This window comes from Hyperolius riggenbachi, chromosome 12 (assembly GCF_040937935.1).
Source record: "Hyperolius riggenbachi isolate aHypRig1 chromosome 12, aHypRig1.pri, whole genome shotgun sequence".
Classification (NCBI taxonomy): domain Eukaryota; kingdom Metazoa; phylum Chordata; class Amphibia; order Anura; family Hyperoliidae; genus Hyperolius; species Hyperolius riggenbachi.
Window position 1 is genome coordinate 155,015,976 of NC_090657.1, and position 25,832 is coordinate 155,041,807.

Sequence of the window (25,832 nt, forward strand, 5' to 3'; positions counted from 1 at the left end):
CAAGGGGGGGGGGGATTCCTGAAAGGTCTCCCTCAGCCACGCACAATCCTATATAATAATGTGCCTGTGTCCCTGCGTCCTCCTGTGTCCCCGTGTCCATGCGTTGGTGCCAGCGCGTATGTGCAGACTTGGGACAGCAGGAGGATGGGAGCAGGGGGCGGGCAGCTGTGCACGGGAGCACAGCGGGTACAGAGAGCATGCGTCTGTGTGCAGATCAGGCCACGAGGCCGTGCATGGGGTGCAGCGGTTTGCGGTTGTTGCGGCATGGGTAAGGGGCGTCGCGGCCATGCCCTGGCGCACATTTTTTAACGGGCGGACTTATTTCTAGTACAGTATAATAATATGGTAGGACATCATGCTGGGTACACACAATGCAATTTCCTGCCTGACTGACAGGATCTGATGATTATTTCCATCATGACAACAGGATCAATCAGGAGCAGTTTGGATACAGATAATAATGAGGACAGCCGACACTGGAAATGAAGAGGAAAGTGAAGCTTTCAAACAGCAAGGCACAGGGCTGTGCTCATACCTGCCTCTGTTAAGTTCACCAGAGATGCTCCATGCTCTGTACACACGCTGCTGCTTCATCCAAAGTCAACTGTAGCAGGGAAAGAAAGGGGGCAGTACTGTGAGCTGCAGGATGCCTGCAGATATTCTGGTGTCTCATCTTATGCCTGTCCCCAGACACTGCACCGGCTCTGGTCTGAGGGGGGATTCCAGGCAGCTGTAACCCCCTCTTGCGTTTGCCTATGGCTCTAAATAGTTTGCTTGTGTATTGTTATTGAAGGAATTAACAATAAAATGTACATAACAGCAACACTATTCCTGACTGCAATCGTTCCCCCTTGATAATCTGGCAGCGGTACTGCCAGCCTGTTCATTATTCCAATCGCTACCCTCTCTACAGGCATCAATGTTTATGCTTGCCTGATTGGCTGCTTGCCACACTTTGTACCCTGCAGTCAGGTCATGCCTGCAAGAATAGGCATCCACTTATATCAGTGGTCACCTCTCTAAATACAGGTCAGGTTTGACTTCATGTCAAGCAATGCATTCTCTATGCAGCAGATCTTTCAGCAGTTGATGATGATGGAGGCAAACTGATTACTGTGGAATACAGATCTCCCTCTAGTGGCCAATTTGTAACTGAAAGCTTGTGAAACTGAAAGTCACTTAAAGAGACACTGAAGCGAGACTAAATCTCGCTTCAGGTCTTATATATAGCAGGGGCACGTGTGCCCCTGCTAAAACGCCGCTATCCCGCGGCTAAACGGGGGTCCCTTCACCCCCAACCCACCCCCCGCAAAAGGAGGTCGGCAAGTTGGTCGTGGGGATTGTCTTCCTGGAGGCAGGGCTAACGGCTGCAGCCCTGCCTCCAGTCGCGTCTATCAGACGCGCATCGCCGCCTCTCCCCCGCCCCTCTCAGTGAAGGAAGACTGAGAGGGGCGGGGGAGAGGCGGAGATACGCGTCTGACAGACGCGCATGGGGCAGGGCTGCGGCGGTTAGCCCTGCCCCAACCAGGAAGCGCTCCCCCGCTGCACGGAGGGGGTTTGGGGGGACAGGGACCCCCGTTAAGCCGTGCTATAGTGGCGTTTTAGCAGGGGCACGCATGCCCCTGCTAGCTATGAGGTCTGAAGCGAGATCTATTCTCGCTTCAGACTCCCTTTAAGGCTAATTTCACACCAGGACGTTGCGTTAGAGGGGGCGTTAAGGTCGCATAACGTCCCCCTAACGGAACGCCTGGTGGTGCTAGATCTGGACGTCAGAGTGAGCCGCGTTGTGCAGCTCACTCTGGCGTCAGTGATGCCGTGATGCGCACTCTTGTGCGCATGCGGCATCACGTGGTCCCGCCGGCCAATCGCCGCACAGAGCGGCTGCTACAGGAAGTAAACACTGCACGTCATAACGTGCAGTGCATATTAATTAGCCATGTGCCTGGCCGCTCTCCGCTCCTCCCCAACATTACTGAGCATGTGCAAGCAGTCTAACGCGGCTCAGCCGCGTCCAAAGTACTGCATGCAGTACGTTGTCTTGTGACGCAGCGTTACAATGTAACGCATCGTCCGCACTGTGAACAGCCCCATTGATTTTTCATTACTGTGCGGTGGGCTGCGTTACAGGCTGCTCTAACGTGCGCCTGTAACGTCCCACTGTGAAACCAGCCTAAAAAATTAAAAAGATCCTGTAGCATATCGAACCATAATAAGCTACCAAACTGCAAGCAGTGTAGACCTTTAGAGGTAAATTCCAGTCTTTATAGGCGTAAAAATATCCATGTCTATCTAATAATAAAATAATGATTTTTCTCTCTGCTTTCATATGATGAAAATAAATTCATGGACTGATAAACAGGCTCAGAACAGGAGGCCTACTTAACCTCCTTGCCGGTCTAAAAAATCCGGCAAGGAGGCAGCGCCGCACTTTTTTTTAATTTATTTTTTTTTAAAAATCATGTAGCGAGCCCAGGGCTCGCTACATGATAGCCGCTGAGCGACGGCATCCCCCCACCCACTCCGATCGCCTTCGGCGATTAGATTATGCAGGAAATCCCGTTGAGAACGGGATTTCCTGCAGGGCTTCCCCGGTCGCCATGGCGACCGGGCGGGATGACGTCACCGACGTCATGGACGTCGTGACGTCAGAGGGAATCCCGATCCGCCCCTTAGCGCTGCCTGGCACTGATTGGCCAGGCTGCGCAGGGATCTGGGGCGGGGGGAGGGGGCGGCGCGGCGGGTAGCGGCGAATCGGCGGCGATCGCGTACTACACGCAGCTAGCAAAGTGCTAGCTGCGTGTAGGAAAAAAAAAATTATGCAAATCGGCCCAGTGGGGCCTGAGAAATTCTCCTGCGCAGGTTACCCCGAACTGAGTTCGGGATAACCGGCAAGGAGGTTAAAGATAACCTGTAACTAAAAAAGGTTCCCCTGGGGGTACTCACCTCGGGTGGGAGAAGCCTCCGGATCCTATTGAGGCGTCCCCCGTCCTCCTGTGTCCCACGGCGGTCTCGCTGTGCCCCTCCGAAGAGCGGGGATGTAAATATTTACCTTCCCGGCTCCAGCACAGTTGCAGTAGCAGCTTTCTGCTCATAGATAGGCGGAAATAGCCGATCGCTGTTGGGTCGCTCTACTGCGCAGGCGCAAGTCTCCTGCCCCTGCATAGTAGAGCGGACCCAACAGAGATCTGCTAGTTCCGTCTATTTCCGTGCGGAGAGCCGCAATAGCGCCCCCGCTGGAGCCAGGGAAGATAAATATATCAAGCCTTGTCAGGCTTGTCGAGCATGGATTGCAGGTCGCTTCGGGGGAGCCAGCGCTGGATTGCCTGCAGCTACAGGGATTCGGGAGGCCTCATTGGGACCCGAGCTAAGTACCCCCCAGGGGACTTTTTTTTGATACAGGGTCTGTTTAACTTTCCAGAGGAAGGTTTATAGTTGCAGCGTGCTTCAAAACTGGGGTTCCTTAAGGCTCGTACCCACCTGGCGATTCTGTGCGCAATTCGCCACGGGCTGGAGGAAGCCCCAGGTAAGTGGATATTCATTTTTATTTTTTTACCTCCCTCCCTGAAGCTTCCCTTTAAGATCCCCGATGACTCCCCCGCAAAATCCCGCAATCATTTGAACTCTCATTTGCATCCGTCGTGTGGCGTTGCAGGAAGATGGATTGGGGAACGCTCATTGTCGGGGGACGTGGTTGTGATCCGTCATCCATCTTCAGGGCACAGGTGAGTATTCAGCTTTAGGGCATATTGTGACATACCCAAGGGGACATCTAATATCTGTAGATGGGAACACATTGGGTTTGATGCACAAAGCTGTGATAACTCTTATCACGGTCACACTAGTGTTATAGCGCGCGTAATGTTTTTCGCACTCAAACGCGAATTTCCCTGCAAAATCGTGGCCGTAATTTTCACGCGAAAATATTACGCGCGTTATAGCGTGCGCAAAACGCTAGCGTGACCATGATAACAGTTATCACGGCTTTGTGAATCAAGCCCATTGTGTGGTTGCTATTGATTCTTCCCTGATAGTCTGGTGCTGATAATGTTTACACATGGGTCTAGCACATAGCCGGCCTTTGACCTGAGCGACCGAAGCGGTCGCTCAGGGCGCCGGCTTCCAAGGGGGCACTTATAGCTGGCTAATTATACTGAGGGCACCTACACCTGACTTCCTATACTGGGGTCTCCTATACCTAGCTACCTATACTAAGGGAGGGCATCTACTCCTGACTACCTATACTGAGGGCACCAACACCTGCTTACCTATATTGGAGGCACCTACGCCTGGCTACCTATGGTGGAGACCTACAACTGACTTCCTATACTGGGGGCACCTATGCTTGGCTACTTATATTGAGGGCACCTACACATGAGATCCTATACTAGGGGCACCTATACCTGGCTACCTACCTATACTGGAGGGGGGGGCGCACAGCGGCTATAGCGCGTGGTGAAAATTGTTGGTGCTGTCCTATCATTTCAAAATTTGGGGGGGGGGGGAGGGTAACTGCTCCACTGTTTTATTAATATTCCTGAAAGGTTCTAGCCTTCATTTTTAAGTTTATTTAGGATAATGCACTCTTTCCATCTATTTTGTGGTTATTAATAGTATTTTTTCTATTATACATACGTGACGTGTCACGGAGATCTGGGCATTTGGCGTGATTTGTCATGACTTCAAAAAGGTTGGGAACTACTGTCCTAACTCAGGATAAAAGGTGAATTGCATATGGGCTTGTGTGTGTGTGCACGCGCGTGTGTGTGTGTGCATGAAGAGGATGAAAGGGGGGCACAAAAATCAGGTTTCGCTGAGGGCGCTGTGAAACCTAAGGCCGGCCCTGGTCTAGCATACACACACTCTAGTCTAAACTTGGCAGATACACCCCTGACTGGCTTCCTCTGACAGGAATCTAGCATGTGTACAGACTCCTGAATTGGGCTATCTGGAGTGCCAGATAAACTTTGTCGAGCACATTGTCCCTCCTGTTGGAAGTCACTCCGCTGTACGCCACACTGCTCCATAGTCCTTTTATAGCAACAGGACCAGGGGCGTAACTAGAAATCACTGGGCCCCCCTGCGAAAATTTGGATGGCCCCCCCATAGGTACCAAATAATCGTTTCACTATAAAATAATTGTAATGGGGCAGCTTTCACCATAAAATAATCGTAATGCACCAGAAATTAATCGTAAAGTGGGCAGCATTTCACCATAAAATAATCGTAACGTTGGCAGCATTTCACCATAAAATAATCGTAATGTGGACAGCAGTCGCCAGAAAATAATCGTAATGTGGGCAGCAGTCACCAGAAAATCGCAATGTGGGCAGCAGTCACCAGAAAATCGCTATGTGGGCAGCATTCACCAGAAAATCGTAATGTGAGCAGCAGTGACCAGAAAATAATCGTAAAGTGGGCAGCAGTCACCAGAAAATCACAATGTGGGCAGCAGTCACCAGTAAATCATACAGTGGGCAGCAGTTATTAAAATAAAATGCACCTGTAAGAAAAACAAAAACAATGAACTCTCCTGGCAGAAGTCTCCTCTAACGGCCTCTGGTGCGCAGCTCCCCGACGATCCTCCAGCAGCAAATCTCCCGCGCTGACAGGCAGAGCTCAGGGCTATGGCAAGTTGGAGCCCGAAGCCCCGTACTGGAGACACAAATACAGGATCTTCTCAAAAAATTAGCATATTGTGATAAAGTTCATTATTTTCTGTAATGTACTGATAAACATTGGACTGTCATATATTTTAGATTCAAATACACGCAACTGAAGTAGTTCAAGCATTTTATTGTTTTAATATTGATGATTTTGGCATACAGCTCATGAAAACCCAAATTTCCTATCTCAAAAAATTAGCATATTTCATCCGACCAATAAAAGACATGTAAAAGTTGCTTTCATCCGAAAAAAGTACTTTGGGCCACTGAGCAACAGTCCAGTGCTGCTTCTCTGTAGCCCAGATCAGGCGCTTCTGCCGCTGTTTCTGGTTCAAAAGTGGGTTCATGCTTCCATCTGCTGAAAGGCTTTATGGAGATGAAGATTTCATTTTTCAGCAAGACCTGGAACCTGCTCACAGTGCCAAAACCACTGGTAAATACCACTGACCATGGTATTACTGTGCTCAATTGGCCTGCCAACTCTCCTGACCTGAACCCCATAGAGAATCTGTGGGATATTGTGAAGAGAAAGTTGAGAGACGCAAGACCCAACACTCTGGATGAGCTTAAGGCCGCTATCGAAGCATCCTGGGCCTTCATAACACCTGAGCAGTGCCACAGGCTGATTGCCTCCATGCCACGCCGCACTGAAGCAGTCATTTCTGCAAAAGGATTCCCGACCAAGTATTGAGTGCATAACTGAACATAATTATTTGAAGGTTGACTTTTTTTGTTTTAAAAACACTTTTCTTTTATTGCTCGGATGAAATACGCTAATTTTTGGAGATAGGAAATGTGGGTTTTCATGAGCTGTATGCCAAAATCATCAATATTAAAACAATAAAAGGCTTGAACTACTTCAGTTGTGTGTAATGAATCTAAAATATATGAAAGTCTAATGTTTATCAGTACATTACAGAAAATAATGAACTTTACCACAATATGATAATTTTTTTAGAAGATCCTGTAGTCTCCAGTGCAGGGCTTCGGCAGCCATCTTCCCGTAGCCTCCCAGGAGATGAACTGGCGTGGCGTCTATTAGACGTCACGGCCAGCTCCACACCTGGCTGGGGGGTCCCAGATTCGGGTGGGCGGCAGCGCTCCCCCCGCACACGGCTGGCGGGCCCTAGAGGGGCCTCAAGCCCCCCTGCGGCTGATGGGGTTGCATCCCCTGTAGTTACGCCGGTGAACAGGACTTGTAGCAAGGCTATAGCTTTGCAATGCTTTGCTCTGTGGGGTGATAGTGTCGGAGGGGAAGGTGTGTAGGTGTGTGTTTTACCAGTGAACGGGGATGTTTGGGGATTTGGATCCAAAGAGGTGGCCCTATTTTTCATTCAGAAACCAGTGTTAGGGGCAATAGCCATAGCAGCCATAGCAACTGCTATGGGGCCCTAGAAAAGAGGGGGCCCTGATGGTAATTGATGTGTTCACTATTAACGTTTCTTTGTTGCTCTATCCTCTTTGTCCTCTATCCTCTTTGTCTCAGTGCTTATGGACTATACACAGTGTGCATTGCATGAGAATATAAATTGCTCAGTCAATTCATATTCATAGGGTAGGGGTAAGTAGCATTGCTCAAGAGTGCCTAGATATGATGGCCCCATAAAAATGTTGCTATGTCCAGCTATGCCACTGACCGGTGTGCTCCTCTGGATGAAAAGGCAATGTGCTGTCGTTTCATTGCTGCTTACAATGATGGACATTGAAAGCTATCGAGATCCACACAGAATGGCACGGAATGCTGCATTCGGCCTGCGGCCCTTGAGTTTGACACCTATGATCTAGACTTTAGCCTAGGGTATTGAGTTTTTGTCCCTGTGGATGATTGTTTTGCCCACAGTACATTTCACCCCACCCTCCTCTATCCACATCATACACTGGCTTGTGCACCAATGTATAGACCTGAATGTGGGCACTGGGATGAGAGCAGACTGGCTATGTAACTGGATTTTCATTCAACTTTGTGGAATGTTTGAGGTTCAGATGTGTGGTTAGAATCCATATTATGCAACCTAAAGTAAACCTGACATAAAACTGGGAAAAAACCCTAACTGATCACGTTATTCTATCTTAGCTGCACAGCTGCATGCAGGCTTTGTAGACTATGGCAGTGGTTAACAAACTTTTTTGGGTGAAGGCACCCTTGATGGCTTTGAAATTTTTTCAAGGCACCCCTCAGCAAAAACAACTGAAATGCCGTTATGACCCTTATCAGGCGATTACCCACTCCAAGTAACTAGTGATGGTTATTAGGCACCATGATTCCTCTCCTGTTCAACTTCATCCATGGTTGTGGGGACTAAAGGTTAACTAGCAGGTAATGCAGCCAAATTGTATATCAATGTGCTGTTGCATTACCTGATGGTATTGCATAAAGGATGGGTATGCATGCCGAGGCAGCCCTGAAAGGTGCCCGAGGCGCACCAGGGTGCCACGGCACCCAGTTTGAGAACCCCTGGACTATGGCTTCAATTAATCAAGCATTACCGCATTCGGTAATGCTGAAAACAGCTGACTTTACGGAGCACTTAGTAAAATGTTAATTCATCAAAGCAGTTACCGCATGAGAAGCAGACATTCCTGTGCAGAGAGATAAATTACCGACTTGTTCGGTGATTACCTCAACACATGTCAGTAAAATGTCAGCAAATGTCAATTCATCAAGCTTACAGCATTCGATAACATGTGCGGTGATTATCTCCAGCTGTCCCCTGTCAATAACAAGCTTGGAATGCCTTCAGTGTGGATGTCTCCATATTTGACAGGAGCAGGCAGCTCCAGATGTCTTTCGGTGGTGTAACCCTTTGAGTCCCTGTTTGAAAATGCAAAGATGCTGGTGGTGAAATCACCAAGCATGGCATTTGTAATGTCTCCAGGAAGTTCATCTACGTTGTGGCAATTAAGTAAAATGTTAGGAAAGACTGATGGACGGATTCAGAGCAGCAGAGGCAGAATAAAAAACAGTAAATATAACACGTTTACATCTAAAGGGATGTCGGGATGCCTTCTATTGTAAATTTCTCACAGCAGCTTGTAACAACACAGAGACATTCCAAGCAGTGCACTGCTGTTATCCAACAGCCTTTGATGAACTGAAGCCGGTAACTTAACGAACCTCTACCACACATGGGAAAATATTGATGAATTAGCACAGTGAAGTGTAAAATACCGAATGCGGTATTTTAACGACTGGGGTTTTGTTATCGAACAGCCTTTGATGAATTGAAGCCTATGCCCTGTCTACATTGCAGTTCTCTCTCATTATAACACATGCGATATGCAACTGATCACTGTGAATCCAGCCTATGAGATAATTAATTGCATGTGTTTTACTATAATGAATAGAACTTTAGTAACTTAGACCAGAGTCTCATTTTTATTCTTAGTTTAAAGAGACACTGAAGCGAAAAAAAAATTATGATTTGTATGTGTAGTACAGCTAAGAAATAAAACATTAAGATCCGATACATCAGTCTAATTGTTTCCAGTACAGGAAGAGTTAAAAAACTCCAGTTGTTATCTCTATGCAAAAAAGCCATTAAGCTCTACGACTTTCAAAGTCATGGAGAGGGCTGTCTTCTGACTTTTATTATCTCAACTGTTCCTGAACTATTTACTTTTCCTCTGCCAGAGGAGAGGTCATTACTTCACAGACTGCTCTGAAAGAATCATTCAGAATACAGAGTGTTGTGTAATCTGCACATATTATAGAATGATGCAATGTTAGAAAAAACACTATATACCTGAAAATAAAATTATGAGAATATTTTCTTTGCTGCTAATCTTCTAGTAATTATTCATAGTACACAACCAATTCATTATATCATATTTTTTTTTCGCTTCAGTGTCTCTTTAAGGGAGTTAAACGTAACCTCCTTGTTGGTATGATTCTTTATGGATTTTAGGGTATAAAAGAGGTGCAATTTTTCTCTGCTGTGAGACCCTAAAATACAGGGGGAAAAACTACACCTCCAAAGAGATTCCCCTACAGCGCCTGCACAGAACTTACCTCCCTGTGATCCAGTGCTGCATTCCTTCCTCCTGTCTTCCGAGGGTTGCTCTTTTGTGAGATGGCCATCTGTCGTCATGTGACAGATGGCGATCCCACCCGAGAGACTCCACAGAGATTTCTCAGAGCATCCAGAGAAGATGGGCTGTGACTTTCTGGATCCTGGGGAGGAAAGCTCTTCACGCTGCAACACTGCGCTCTGCATGGCGGTCTTTCAGTAATGATGCTGCTTTCAGTAATCCCGAGCCTGGGTCAGGGTACCCAGGCTCGGGATTACTGAAAGCAGCATCATTTTTCTCCCCGAGCCCGGGTCGGGAATACCTCCACGAAGGTTAAAGTGACTTCAGACTATTGTTTAGCAGGGCTAGTACTATATGTACTTATGTGTATCTGATCATGTATCATGTCATTCAGGTATGCTTCAAGGTGACCACACACAATACTTTTTTTAATATTTTGTTTTCAATTTGAGAATTACAATACATTTTTGCTATTGATTGTAACATTGGAAAAATCGAACCAATGACACACATGTTCAATCTTTCCCAAATTATGAACAATAACCTCTCCTACCTACCTAACACTAACCGCCCAACCTACGCCTAACACGAAGCTACAGCTGATGTGGGGTTCGGGTTCATAATAGCTGCATCCCAGATGACCAGTTACTTACTACTGTGCTGCACAGTGCACTGGAACTGAACACCTCCCCTTTAAAGGGATACTGTAGGGGGGGTCGGGGGAAAATGAGTTGAACTTACCAGGGGCTTCTAACGGTCCCCCGCAGACATCCTGTGCCCATGCAGCCACTCACCAATGCTCCGGCCCCGCCTCCGGTTCACTTCTGGAATTTCAGACTTTAAAGTCGGAAAACCATTGCGCCTGCGTTGCCATGTCCTCAATCCCGCTGATGTCACTAGGAGCGTACTGTGCAGACACAGACCATACTGGGCCTGCGCAGTATGCTCCTGGTGATATCAGCGGGATCGAGGACACGGCAAAGCAGGCGCAGTGGTTTTCAGACTTTAAAGTCTGAAATTCCAGAAGTGAACCGGAGGCGGGGCCGGAGCATCGGTGAGTGGCTGCGCGGGCACAGGATGTCTGCGGGGGACCATTAGAAGCCTCGGGTAAGTTCAACTCATTTTCCCCGGACCCCCCTACAGTGTCCCTTTAAGACAAAACGTAACCAAGGATTGAACTTTAACCCATTAAGTAGCTGATACCCCTTTTCCCATGAGAAATCTTTACCTTTTCTTCAATAGATCATTAGGGGGGTCTGTATGGCTGATATTGTGGTGAAACCCCTCCTACAGTGTGATGTCAGGACCTAGGTCGTGACAGCTACCTGGGCTTCCTGTCTGTGATTCCTGTGGAGAAAGGGAACGGAAGCAGCTAAAGCAAATGTAGTGAAAACGGATCTGATGGACTGGTACAATCAGATCCATTTTCATGGATCTCATTGCCACTAATGTAAGTGTGAGCCAGGCCTTAGTGCCTGTTGTGGGACTGCAGACAAGTCATAAACTGGCAGTACTACCATATCAAGCGCCCAAAAATTATTTTAGACAAGCTTCTATCTTTTTATGTATAAATGTTATATGTTTGCTTCAGCACTGCAAGATTAAAAACACTGTCATGTGGGTTCCCATTGCCCAAGGGTGCTATTGCAGTAATCAGGACTACAGATTGTGGATTTTAGAACTGCAATCTGTATTTGTCTTAGTGCAAAGCAGCGGAAGGAGAACACTTCACATAACTCGTGTTTAATATTGATCCTTATGCCACAACAGATTTTAAAGCCAGACCCCAGGGAAAGGATGGCTTGGTTTAAAGCGGAATATAACCCTGCATTTCAACTTTGCTCTAAAACATTATTTACAGCATATTATATGCAACCAACATTTTTTTTTACTAGACCAGCATTGGAAGGGTTACACACAGAGCTTTAAAGTTCTGTGGATAGAAATGCAGATGCAGCCCAAGTTTAGATAGATACATTTAAGTAAACACAATGTAACAAGTGGTGAATGTTACACACTCTCTGGCTGTCCTCCAGCTCCTGCACACCATGCTGTAAATAATGTTTTAGAGCAAAGTTGAAATGCAGGGTTATATTCTGCTTTAAGAGATTTGCATTCAAATGTGCACCTTACTGTATATGTACAAATCCTTATACAGATCAAATGTTGAGGGTTCTTCCACAATATCTCCAATTACAGAACAGTAATGCCAAGTACCCACATGAAGAGGCATCGGGAAATCAGCAGCGACAAACAACCGTCCCCCGATGCAAATAAAATAGGAAAACAATGAGGAGGATTGTCTCAATGAAGACAAATTCATGCAAATAATCAATTTCGATATGCACAGGCATAAATTGCCTGGAACTTGCTTCTCTGCTTACTACAGAAGTCAGCTGTCAGCACCTGTATCACTGGCTTCTGCAACAGTACATTGGGCTGCAGCATGGTGGCGTAGTGGTTAGCGCTCTTGCCTTGCAGCGCTGGGTCCCCGGTTCGAATCCCAGCCAGGTCAACATGTGCAAGGAGTTTGCATGTTATCCACGTGTTGGTGTGGGTTTCCTCTGGGCACTCCTGTTTCCTTCCACATCCCAAAAAACATACAGATAAGTTAATTGGCTTTCCCCTAAAATTGGCCCTAGATTATGATACATGTACTACATGATACATACATAGACATATGACTATTGTAGGGACTAGATTGTGAGCCCCTCTGAGGGACAGTTAGTGACAAGACTATATACTCTGTAAAGCACTGCGTAATATATCAGCGCTATATAAATACTTAAATAAATAAATACAATTATTGATTAATTACTCTGATCAGGATAAATAATCAATAGTCTAGGGAACTCTGGTATTACAGCAGCCAGTGCACGTGGCTACTAATGACAGGCAACTTCTGAAGCACTAAATACAGCCTGTCTCCTCTCCCTCCTAGTTTCCCCGCTGCAGCACAGCAATCATTCTCTCTACTCACCCTGCTGCTCTGCACATTCACTCACTGCAGGCTGTGTGTAGCGAGCGACGAGACACATTGGCCACGGGACAGAAAGGGGTAGTGGTGCTACATCTAGTGCAGGAAGTAGTACAGTCCCCTGCACTGCCTGCTGCTATTTTACAGAATGTTGCCCAAACTATGAGAAAAAGTCCCAGGTGGAAGAACACAGGGGCTGAGCACCACAGTTGCACCCCTAGCCATGGCTACATCCGGTGCTGTGAGCACCTGCAACCCTATGGTAGGTACACCACTGCCAAAGTGTGCTGAGTGCCAAGTGCCGAGCACCTCATGGCACTTTAATCCGCCTGAGGAAGTGGACATACACCCTCGAAACAGTGCATAATAAAATTAATTTATTACATTTGTCTTGATTGAGGTAAGCCACCTCATCTTTTTATTTTATCTGTTTTTAACAAAGTGTTATTATATCCTTGGATGCTGTTTCTCCCTTATTGCATTTATTCAAATGACTGCAGTTTTATTGTGCATTTTACAGTGTTTTCTTTTTTTTTTTCAAAAATTCAAATGAAAAAGTCGTCAGTAAAAGATACATTTTATTCTGGGTTCCCATTAACTAGGCAACGATTTGAGCTTTTAAAAAAAAGCCTATGTTTCTAAGTCAGGAGCAGAACGCAGGTGGCAACAAAAAGGCAGTGAGAGGGATGCCTGAAAAGCCATCCTGATCAATAGAAAAGCACAAGGAAAGATAAAAGATACATGTAAAGAACTGAGTAGGTGTAGGAGAAATTGGACAGACTGAGATGGGGAGAGAGTTGACAGGCAAGCAAAGGAACTGGAATTACAAGCAGGTGGAAGGAACAGATAAAAGCACATCACAATGGGCAGCCTGCAGGAGATGCAGATAGAAAGGATCACAGATTGTAGTATGAACACGCTGATGGAAGATGGGCAGGTGAGGAGGGAGGGTAAGAAGAAAGAGTTAAGATACAGAAGAAGGTGAAAAGGGGAGGGAAGGAGGCAGGGACCGAAATAGTGAAGGAAAGAAGAGGAGGGGGAAGAGGAGGGACAGGAGATCAGCTCCCTGCCTCAGCATTCTGACAATGCCTTGAAATATCTTACTTTTGATCAGTTGATTTCTGGGCTGACATTCACACACACAAGCACACAGCAGCAGTGATGGACTTCGCTCTGAGCTCTGACTGTTAGACCAGCTCTGTGTACAGACAAGCCTCAGCACCACCACCACCTCCCCCCCCCCCCCTTTCCCACATCCTGATCTCTCTGCAGGGGGGCTCTGATTCCTGCCCGGGGCTGTCATTCCATCCTGACGGGTCCATGGAGAAAGTCCAAGAGGAGAATGACTCGGAGCGATGGGAGAGACCGGAGGAGATAACGGAAACCGAGAAGGGTATCATCAAGGAGACCTGGGAACGCGTGTATGCAAACTGTGAGGACGTGGGGGTCTCTGTCCTGATAAGGTAATGTCACAGCCAGAGATGGCATCTTTCTGCATGGTTAGGGTATCACCAGATGTCTCATCCTGATGCACCCAGAAGAGGGGGGGACCCCATGCAGTGGCGTAGGTGAGGAGCTTGGAGCTCCAGTGTGAGTTTTACATGGGGCTCCAAGCACTCTATTGATGTGAAGCCCCCAAATCTATCAATGACAGTTTCAGTGTAATCAGAGCAAGGAAACAGTTAGTTAAGGATTACCACTATTCAATACAGAGGTGTTCATTACCAGCATAGCACCAATGAAAAGCTAAAGAGATGGATGAAGATGGACCAGGGGCCCCGGTGCGGTCACAACCATTGCTACGCCATTGACCCCATGTGTTTGTGTGACCCCCCTCTGCCTCTTGCAGCGCATGCAGGGGACACTACCTGTCACTGTCACACCGTGCAATGCCACTGAGCACAAGCACAGGATTTCCCACTCGCTGACATTCTCACATACATTTTGCATGAGCTTCTCCAATCAGCAGGAGACTCTTTAGTATGCAAATGCCATATTCATGGAATGGGGGCCCTGGTACTGTTTACTGCTGCGGGAATCAATGAGTTGCGTCCTGCCAGTATTGCAAAGAGGCAGCAATGTTTTCACGTTCTTTTTTCCCTGACGGTTTTCTTCTCGGCAGCCCATTCATTTCCCCCCTTTCAGACGCTTCTGTGTACCTTTCTGCTGGCAACTCCATCCAGCAGAGGTTATAATGGTGAATGACTCCGGGATGCTGATGTCACTGTGGCCCCCGGGGGACTCACCCTGTGACTTCTCAGTTTATGTTAAATCATCTATTTTTTACTATTTCCCTGTGCTGAGCTGGATGCAATCCAACACGAGGAGGGAGTGACTGCAAGGTGGAGAGGCTAATCAAACTGCCTATGTTGCCTAAAGCTACGCTAAATACCGTACAGTCCCTTTATAGTAAACTCCAAGTGGTTTACTATATCAAAAGTTTACTATATAGGAAACTGTCCTACTCAAGCACCCAAAGTGTACTATAGTACTGTATCTTAATTCAGTCAATAATTGGGAGTCATTTGTATTTTTCATTGCTTCAGCAAGCGAGCACAGATAGCGCAAGAACAAAATGCACAGTGCTCAATGCTTGCACAGGAAGCAAAGATTTCACCAGTTAATTTAAGTACAGTACGGATAGTGCAGCCTGGATGATACTGGTGTGTTGGAGCCATGCACAAGCAAGTCACAGATGAAAGGCAATTTTTTCAGTGTTCAAACAGCAGTTTACCCAGAAAGCATGGGTCTCACCAGTTAATGTAGGTACAGTACTTGTAGTGTGCGCCTCAGACCACATTTCTGTGCAGCCTGGATGATGCTGTAGTATTGCAGCCATGCACAAGCAAGTCACAGACGACAGGCAATAACCCTCAGTAATCAGGCAGCCGCTTACACAGGAAGCATAGGTCTCACTGGCTGGTGCTTTTGAGGTAATCCACGCAGGCCCAGACTAGTGTGTAGATAGTGAGCAGGCTACAATTGGCTGCCAGCCTACCCATTGACTGCTTATGGGTCTCTGACTGGCGTACGATGCATGTGCCTGTTTACTTTGCACTGTAGCCGGATACAGAATACTGCAGGGGCCAAAAACAGGTTTACTATAACAGAAGTTCTGTTATATCCAGGTTTACTATACCAGGTTTTACTCCCATTATTTACCGGTACTTACAAAGAGGCTTGGGCGGGACCTGGGCATTTAGTTTACCCAACCCGAAGTTTTACTATATCAGAGTTTACTATAGCCAGGTTATACTGTGGCAATATTATGATTATTATTTTTACAGCTTTTGCTATTTACCTGTGGCCAAAAGAGATGTTAGCCTTGTTTGCATACCTTCCTCATGTTGAAGCCAGAGACTTGCTGTGAACTGATCATTTGTGTCATAAAAAGATGGGAAAAGAAGTTTTACTTCATTATGTTCAACTCAATAAATATTTGTATTTACCTTACCTAAGTATTATATATAATAAAGCAGGGAAAATGTTTGCGCACTTGAAGGTGATTGTAAAGAGTTACTTTTAAAGGACAACTGAAGCGAATGGTATATGGAGTCTGCCATACTTATTGTATTTCCTTTTAAGCAATACCTGTTTCCTGGCAGTCCTGCTGATCCTCTGCCTCTAATACTTTTAGCCATAGCCCCTGAACAAGATTAGTTGCGTGATTGTTTCTGGTGTAATTCAGACACTACTGCAGCCAGATAGATGAGCAGGGCTGGCAGGCAACGTTTAAATGGAAATAAACATGGCCGCCTCCATATGCCTATCATTTCAGTTGTCCTTTAAGTCCCTTGAAGACCTGGAAAGTGGAGGCAGACTAAAGAAAACCAGACTCTTTTACAAATACGACTTCGTTTGCATGTAAGAAAGTATAATTTTTACTTAAAGTCCCAGCACCACCTCTCTTACTGAGAATTTACACCCCCCCCCCAACCCTAAATACACTGCTGCTCCTTGTGGTCCAGCCTCTTGTTTGGAGACTTCACCAAACCACCCATATGCCTGCCTTCTGCTGCCCGTACCACCCTTCTACCTCTGAGCCCTGTGTGAGAGGGTGACAAGCTGCTTGGGCCTGCTCCCCTCCCACATCTTGATTGGCCATAGTAGTGAGTGGCAGCTTGGTGATTCAGCCGCGTACGTTAAAAAGGGGCGCTGGGAAAAAAGGGCGCGGGTTTTTAACGATAAGCAGAGATAACGTTTAAAATTGTATTGTACTGTATTTCGTTTAAAATTAATGTTTTTTAAAGTTATAAATCATTAAATAATGTGCATTAAATCGGCAATTGTAAAAACGTTAATCTTTCGTTTAAATAGTGAAACGTATAATAACGTTTAAAAAAAAATTACTAAGTAACCCTCCCTGTACCTACCCCTAACCCCTAGACCCCCCTGTTAGTGCCTAAACCTAAGACCCCCCTGTTGGTGCCTAAACCTAAGACCCCGCTGTTAGTGCCTAAACCTAAGACCCCCCTGTTGGTGCCTAAACCTAAGACCCCCCTGTTGGTGCCTAAACCTAAGACTCCCCTGTTGGTGCCTAAACCTAAAACCCCCTGTTGGTGCCTAAACCTAAGACCCTCCTGTTGGTGCCTAAACCTAAGACCCCCTGTTGGTGCCTAAACCTAAGACCCCCCTGTTGGTGCCTAAACCTGGTTTTTTTCGTTTAAAAATAATGTAAAAAAAAAAAAGTACTGTTTTTCGTTTAAAAATAATGTTTGGGAAAAAATATTGTACTGTTTTTCATTTAAAAATAATATTTAAAAATGTATAAATCATTAAATAATGTGTAATCATGAGAAACAGTAATAAAACATTAAGTCTCCGGGCGCCGCTTTTAAAACGTTAGTTTTCTCCGGCGCCCTTTTTTCCTATCGGGCGCCCATTAAACGATATTTATTATAGGAGTGAATGGCGGCGCCCGATTTGTCCACTAGCCTCAGGCGCCCGAATTTACTGTTTCCGATTCAGCCCCCCTTTCCAAAAGACAGTACACAGCAGTCAGCCATGTAACTCAAAGTTTGTAAAACCAAGAATGGAATTTAAAAGAGTAGTAGATATTCATACAATGTAAATTTAACTTTTGATAAATGCTACTAAATTAGTATTATCTATTTTATAGTAATTTTATAGAACAATCATTAGATACAGCAACATTTAAAAGGAACCTGTACTGAGTAAAATTATTTAAAATAAACACATGAGGTAACTTCAAATGAACATTACATAGTTACCTTGCCGTCAGTTCCTCTCAGAAGCTCTCCATTTTCTTCTGACAATGATCCCTTCCAGTTCTGACAACGTTTTGTCAGAACTGAAATTAATCAGTTGCTGTCAGTTATATATCAGTTGCTGTCAGTTACAGCTGAGAGGAGAACTGATGTGTCCATGTTTTCCTATGGCTCAAGTGGGCGATGTTACAGTTTAACAGTGTGCTGACCAGGAAGCTGTTATGGGGTAATGGCCATTTTCAAAATGGAGGATAGAGAATTCCATTGATCACAGTAGACAAATAGGACGCAGGAGAGGAAAAAGAGCTTGATGAGTAGACTACACGGGAGGTAAGTATGACTTGTGTATGTTTATTCTGACTTAATTTTCAGTTCAGGTTTTCTTTAAAGGGATACTGTAGGGGGGTCAGGGGAAAATGAGCTGAACTTACCCAGGGCTTCTAATGGTCCCCCGCAGACATCCTGTGTTGGCGCAGCCACTCACCCATGCTCCGGCCCCGCCTCCAGTTCACTTCTGGAATTTCTGACTTTAAAGTCAGAAAACCACTGCGCCTGCACGCCCGTGTCCTCGCTCCCGCTGATGTCACCAGGAGTGTACTGCGCAGACACAGACCATACTGGGCCTGCGCTGTGCGCTCTTGATGACATCAGCGGGATTGAGGACACGGCAATGCAGGCGCAGTGGTTTTCAGACTTTAAAGTCTGAAATTCCAGAAGTGAACCGGAGGCGGGGCCGGAGCATCGGTGAGTGGCTGCGCCAGCACAGGATGTCTGCGGGGGACCGTAAGAAGCCCCGGGTAAGTTAAACTCATTTTCCCCTGACCCCCCTACAGTATTCCTTTAAGGACATCACAGTTCAACATACAAATTTGTCAGTTAAACTTGCTTAGATGCTTGTGTTGTCTGACGCCTGTCAGTGGATAGACACTTAACCACTTAAGTACCAGCGGTCTCTGCCCCCTTAAAGAGGAACTCCAGTGAAAATAATGTAGTAAAAAAAGTGCTTCATTTTTTACCATAATTATGTATAAATGATTTAGTCAGTGTTTGCTCATTGTAAAATCTTTCCTCTCCCCGATTTACATTCTGACATTTATTACATGGTGACATTTTTACTGTGGGCAGGTTATGTAGCTGCTCCTAGCTGTTTTGGCTGTTAGAGACAGCTGTTACAGCTATTTCCTGGCTGTGAACATTGTTACATTGTGGCAGTTTGCCCAGAGTACCGCGGTACTCAGAGCTTCTTGTGGGAGGGGTTTTAGCACAAAATCAGTCATACAGCGCCCCCTGATGGTCTGTTTGTGAAAAGCATTATTTTTCTCATGTAAAAGGGGGTATCAGCTACTGATTGGGATAAAGTTCAATTCTAGGTTGGAGTTTCTCTTTAAGGACCAGAGACTGCTGGTACAAGAACAACGGAATCCTGATCAATCGCCGCGCATACCCGCCACAATCGCCATCATTGTCGCACGCCGGGATCTTCAGGACATAGACTTTGCCATCTCTATGACGGCAGAGTCATGTGAGAGGCTCAGGAGCCGCTTTCATCGGCTCCTGACCGTGTCTACCAATGTAAGCCAATGGGAGTTGCTTACATTTGATAGACATGGCCAGGAGCCAATGAAATCAGCTCCTGACCAGCTCACATGGCTCTGCCATCATAGAGACAGGCAGAGCAAGTGAGCTGCGGCGAGAGACGTCGGGTTTGAGCGACGTGATCGGCGGGGAGCGACAGAAACGGCGGATGCGCGCTGTGGACGGTGATTGAAATCTACGTCCTGCCAGCCAGGAGCCCACCAAAACAGGGCGTAGATTTCAATCACTGTGGTACTTAAGTAGTTACAGCAAACCTGAACTCAGAACTTCCTCTCTGCTCTAAAAGATAAGAAACAGCATAATAAACTTTAAAGAGAAACATGTATTTGTTACAGCTGATACAAATCCTGCAATAAATCTGCAGTGTGCCTGCTTTTGTGGGAGAAGACACAGGGTTAACATCCCATGTTTACCTGTTAGTTGCTCTGCCGAGGCAGCAGAGATTCCTGAGCTGACACAGCTGAGAGATCAAATTACAGTTGTGATTACCTGTTGTTGGTTAGTAAGTCAGTCATGTGACTCCCACTGTTATCTGGGGAGTGTTTGTTTGTTATCAATATTTTTTTTATTGTTTTTTCAGAAAAGATAAGCAACATAACATTTTCATAAGACAATCATCCATATGGTCCAATATACGATACATCATGAAAATGCAACAATGTCATACATAAACTAACATGAAATTAGCGGAAACATGAATATGAGAAATCTTATGCACATTTAGCAAGGTCAATCAAGCATACGCTTATGGGGTGTGTTTTTTTTGTTTTTACTCTATCACGAAAATTATAAAATTTAAAGTACGTGTAAATTTATACACATAAGAAGTACTTTTCTCCCAGAGTAAAATGTGCTATAATTGACATTTTTCATATGTTGCTGTGACTTACAGTAGGTTGTACAAATCTGACAGAACCGACAGGTTTTGGAACAGCTCATCTCCTCATGGGGGTTCTCAGGGTTTTATTTATTTTAAAAAGCACTTAGTGAATGGCAGTTGCTTCATTCAACTTCCAAAAAAGTGTTCAGGCAGCAGGGAGGCTGGCTAGCATATTTGCATAAATCCTTTGCAGGGAGTGTCTTGATAAAGAATGAAGGCCGTGCTCAGAATCCCCCTATGAGGAAATGAGCTGGTCCAAAACCTGTCTATTCTGTCAGATTACGACTACCTACTGTAAGTGACAGAAACATAGGAGAAAAGTAATTTATGGCTCATTTTACTCTGGAAGAAAAATACTTCTTGTTGGTATGTGTTTACATGCATTTTGAATTTTAATTTTTTTCACGATCGTGGTCCTTTAACCATTTCTACCGCCTGGAGACGTGAAGCTCAAGTCCAGGCAGCTGCTGCTGTGCGGGTGCGCGCTCCCGCCCGCAAACGCGAGCACGCCCGTGCGTGCACGTGGTGCCCCCCGGTAGCCCATCGATCAATGAATGGGAATTCATCGATCTAAGTGCCTGCTAGAAAGACCGACGTCTTTCTGACTAAAAAAAAAATCCTCGCTTTCCTAGTACATCCTGGAAGCGAGATCTTTCTTCCAGGACAAAAAAAGAGAAAATGCTCACGATGGCCATCTTGTGGCCAAATAATATTACTACATCTGCATGCACTTTTTAATGAAATAAACCTATATTATATAATTTAAAATTAACTGTTTACCCCCCACACCAAAAATTACCCTAATAATGAAAAAATAAAAAAAAATTACAAATAAAAAAAACAAAAACAAAACATAAATAGGTCTGAACTTTTTATATATGCATGTGAAGAGAGTATATTTAGAACATTTTTTTAAATATAAGCTCATAAATAGTGATGGATGCAAATCTGAAAAAATGCACCATTATTTCCAAATAAAATATTGGCGCCATAAATTGTGATAGGGACATAATTTAAATGGTGTAATAACAGGGAAAAATGGGCAAATAAAATACATAGGTTTTTATTATGGTAGCATGTACTGTTTTAAAGCTATAACGGCTAAAAACTGAGAAATAGTTATTTTTTTCCCATTATTTCCTTAATATTCCTGTTAAAACGCATTTATAAAAAAATATTTTTTAGCAAAATGTACTACCCAAAGAAAGCCTAATTGGTGGCAGAAAAAACAAGATATATATCAATTCATTGTGATAATTAGTGATAAAGTTATTGGCAAATGAATGGGAGGTGAAAATTGCTCTGATGCATAAGGTGAAAAATCCCCGCGGGCTGAAATGGTTAACTTACTTAGCAAGACTAGTAGGAGAGAAAGGAATGTTTTATAAATATAAGTAAAGCAGAAAAGGGGCTAAAACTGTGTTTTGCTTTCATATTTTTTACATTGTTTAGCCACAAATAGATATTTGTTTGTGTCACCTTACAATCAGGATATACTGTATTTTTTGCCGTATAAGACGCACTTTTTCTCCCCAAAAAATTGGGGGGAAAAGTCCCTGCGTCTTATACGGCAAAGGCAGGGCATTCCCGACTTAGAAACGCTGCCGATACGGACCGCGACCCGCCGCCACGTCGGGAATTCCCTGCCTGTGTATGTAAGTTGTGGCGGCAGACGACGTATGCCTCTGCCCACTCCCCATGCCTGTAATGTGTCCGGCGTGTGTAACATGCCCTCTCCCGCTGTGTGCCTGATCTCTGAGTGCCCCCGCGAGTGTCTAATATGCCCGCTCCCGCCTGCCTTATCTCCCTCCCCCATGTCTTGGCTGCCCCCCCCGGGTGTTAATCTGCAGTGGCTTACCTCTCCGCCATGCCCGCGAGTATTGGAGACCTCCTTCACAGGCGCGCATCTCGCTCTAGTGATCGGCATGTGATAATGACGCAATCACCACATGCCGATCACTAGAGCGAGATGTTCGGCTGTGAAGGAGGTCTCCAATCCTCGCAGGCATGGCAGAGAGGTAAGCCACTGCAGATTAACACCCCGGGGGGGGGGGGGGGGGGGGCAGCCAAGACATGGGGGAGGGAGATAAGGCAGGCAGGAGCGGCCATATTAGACACTCGCGGGGGCACGCAGAGATAAGAAACACAGCGGGAGGGGGCATGTTACAAACTCAGCCGGACACATAACAGGCATGGGGAGCGGGCAGAGGCATACGTCAGGTACAGCCACATGAGGGACACAGAGGACACGGCAGGCATGGGGGACACAGAGGACACATGGGGGACACATGGGGAAATAGGCACATGGGGCAGGCATGACGGACACAGAGGACACATGGGACATGCATGGTTGCCACAGAGGACACATGGGACAGGTATGGGGGACACAGACAACACATAGGGCAAGCATATAGGGCAGGCATGAGTGACACAGGGCACATGGAGCATGTATGAGGGACACACAGATGACACATGGGGTATGCATGGGTGACACATGGGGCAGGTATGGGGGACACAGAGGACATATAGGGCATGCATGGGGGACACATAGGGCAGGCATGGGTGACACATGGGGCATGTATGAGGGACACAGAGGACACATGGGGCAGGTATTGGGGACACAGAGGACACAGGAGGAGACAATGGGACACAGGAGGACAACATTTGAGGGGTAACATGTACAAGACGCTCCTGGAATATGGACGCACCAGGTTTAGTATATATTTTTTTTTCTCTGGTTTTTGCCCTCTAAACCTGAGTGCGTCTTATATTCCAGAGCGTCTTATACGGCGCGAAATACGGTAGTTTTCATGCAAAAAGTAAGGCAGGAAATTGGAATGTAAGACGAAATAATAAACAAGAATCTGCAGGAAACCAGAGACAATTTTTCTTTTAGGCCCCATTCACATCTAAGTGGGAGTAGCGCGATTCCCGCTTACCGCAAACCGCTAGCTACTCCTATTCTACCCTATGGCAGTGTTCTCACTGCCGCGATCGTGGGCGTTTTGTGATTATAGCTAATCGCAAACGCGTTACCTGCAGCGGTTTGATTCTGGAACGATCGCGATTAGCATGCATAGAACTAATCGCGATCGCGCCCAAAACGCTACTTCGTCCAGTGATTTTTCTGCGTTTATAGCGGAAAAAAATGACTCCCGCATTTTGCGATTTCCTAGTGTGAACGAGCTCTTACTGATAGCCGGTCATAGAGAAACTAGAGACCTGACTGCTCTGTGCTGCTGAAATGCAACATTAGAACTGGTTGCCATGGGCTACTGCATGTTACTAGTATTTCTGCTGTGTTCTTAAATAGTCCATTTTATGTTGCAAAGATTAAAAACTCAGTCACCCTAGAATGACAAATAGTTTAGACAATTGTATGTACAGGGAAGAGCATCCTGGGATTCCTTCCTTTCCTGTCCATCAACAGGCACAGTACAAATAATAACATCTGTTAGCTGCACAATCTACCACATTCCAAAGCATACACATGCAGTGCTTACAAATAGTATTGTTTTAATTAAATTAGGAGTAGTAGACATTGTATGGTTATTGCTTTACTGCAATACAGCTGTGGAGTAAAAGCAAGAGCCGTGCTAATTAGAGCTGTAGCTGCAGGTTCAACTAAGTAATAGACGTGTTAAGCAGTGAAGACTTTTAGCGCTGTTATGAATAGTCGTCGAAGAGCCGTGGAATGCAGGCATAGCCGTAAGATGCGCCCATTTTTTACAGTCTGCGCCCAGAAGAGGTGATATAGCCGATAATTACATTGGTGGAATAGCCGCGCCCAAATTAAACTGCGCTGTTATTAGCGTGTTCGCACATACACACATCAGACCATAGTCTTTTGAAAATGAAAGATCACAGACCAATTTTACCCCCTTCCATGTAGTATGAGAGCCATACCTTCACAGTCTTTTCTATGGAGCTGAACTCCACATCAGAAAAAAAAATCTTTGCAAGATGCTGCACACACAGATGCTGTACAGACACAAAAGATCAGTATCTGCAAAAGATCTGTTCCTGCCAAAAATCCATTCCTGCAAATTGCAATGATAGTCTATGAGATCTGCAGATCATCATACACACCTTGTTTAACTGACATTCATCTGCAGATCAGACAATCATCTGCAGATCTGAAAATCCATCCTGGTGGATCTGATCTGCAGATGAATGTCTGTTAAACAAGGTGTGTATGATGATCTGCAGATATCATAGACTATGAATGCATTTTGCAGGAACGGATCTTTTGCAGGAACAGATCTTTTGCAGATACTGATCTGTTGAATGTCTACAGCATCTTTGTGTGCAGCATCTTGCAAAGATTTCTGTCTGATGGGGAGTTCAGCTCCATAGAATAGACTGTGTAGGTATGGCTCTCATACTACATGGAAGGGGGTAAAATTGGTCTGTGATCTTTCATTTTCAAAAGACTATGGTCTGATGTGTGTATGAGCCTTTAGTAGCAAGGGCTTATGGGAGCTCAGTCTGGGCAGGAGGAGGAGGTTACTAGCCAGAGATTTCAGAGGCAGAAGGGAGGAGGGAGTAGGAGAGGGGAGTGGCAGATACAGATCAGCTTGCCTGTGTGTAATGCGACAAACAGAACATGGTTGCCCTCATTGTATCACAGGAATAAATAATCATAAACTGTTGAAGTTGTTTGCAGCTAGATTTGCTGAGGAAACTACCTAAATTTTAGATAAGATATATAGACAAGTTACTTGTTATAGTTAGTTTTTCATCTCGGATCCGCTTTAAAGGACAACTAAAGCGAGAGGCTGACATATTTCTTTCATTTTAAGCAATACAAGTTTCCAGGCTGTCCTTCTGACACTCTGCCTCTAATAATTTTAGCCATAGCCCCTGAACAAGCATGCAGCAGATCAGGCGTTTCTGACATTGTCAGATCTGACAAGATTAGCTGCATGCTTGTTTCTGGTGTGACTCAGACACCTCTGCAGCCAAGTAACATCAGTAGGGCTGCCAGGCAACTGATATTGTTTAACCTCTTTAGGACCACAGGCTTTACCCCCCCTAAAGGCCAGGCTATTTTGTGTGAAATAGGCCACTGCAGCTTTAAGGCCAATCTGCAGGGCCACACAACTCAGCACACAAGTGATCCCCCCCCCCCCCCTTTCCCCCGACCAACAGAGCTCTCTGTTGATGGGGTCTGATCACCCCCAGGTTTGTTTGTTTGTTTTTTTAAATAAATATTTACTGTCTCCTTTTTTATGAATTTTTTTTATATGCAAATTACCCTCCCTCCCTCTCTCCCCCCATCTGCCTATCACAGCGATCGGCTGTGATGGGCTCAGCGGATCGCTTTTGAGTCCCCCAGGGGGACAGCCGTGTCACATGGCTGTCCCCTGTACAGCGCTGCTGCTGATCGCAGCACTGTACATGTAAATAGACGGCGGGTACGCCAACTAACAACTCCCGAGCGGCAATCGCTGCTCAGA

The 25,832-nt window shown here is 45.6% G+C and overlaps 1 protein-coding gene across 1 annotated transcript in view; it reads left to right on the forward strand.

Moving 5' to 3' along the window:
* The first annotated feature begins 13,711 nt into the window (after positions 1 to 13,711).
* Positions 13,712 to 25,832, forward strand: part of CYGB (cytoglobin) — a 96,522-nt gene continuing 84,401 nt past the window's right edge. Inside the window, exon 1 of the mRNA XM_068264063.1 lies at positions 13,712 to 14,132. Within this exon, the coding sequence (XP_068120164.1) occupies positions 13,990 to 14,132 (143 nt within the window). The 5' untranslated portion in view covers positions 13,712 to 13,989. The remainder of the gene's footprint in view (positions 14,133 to 25,832) is intronic.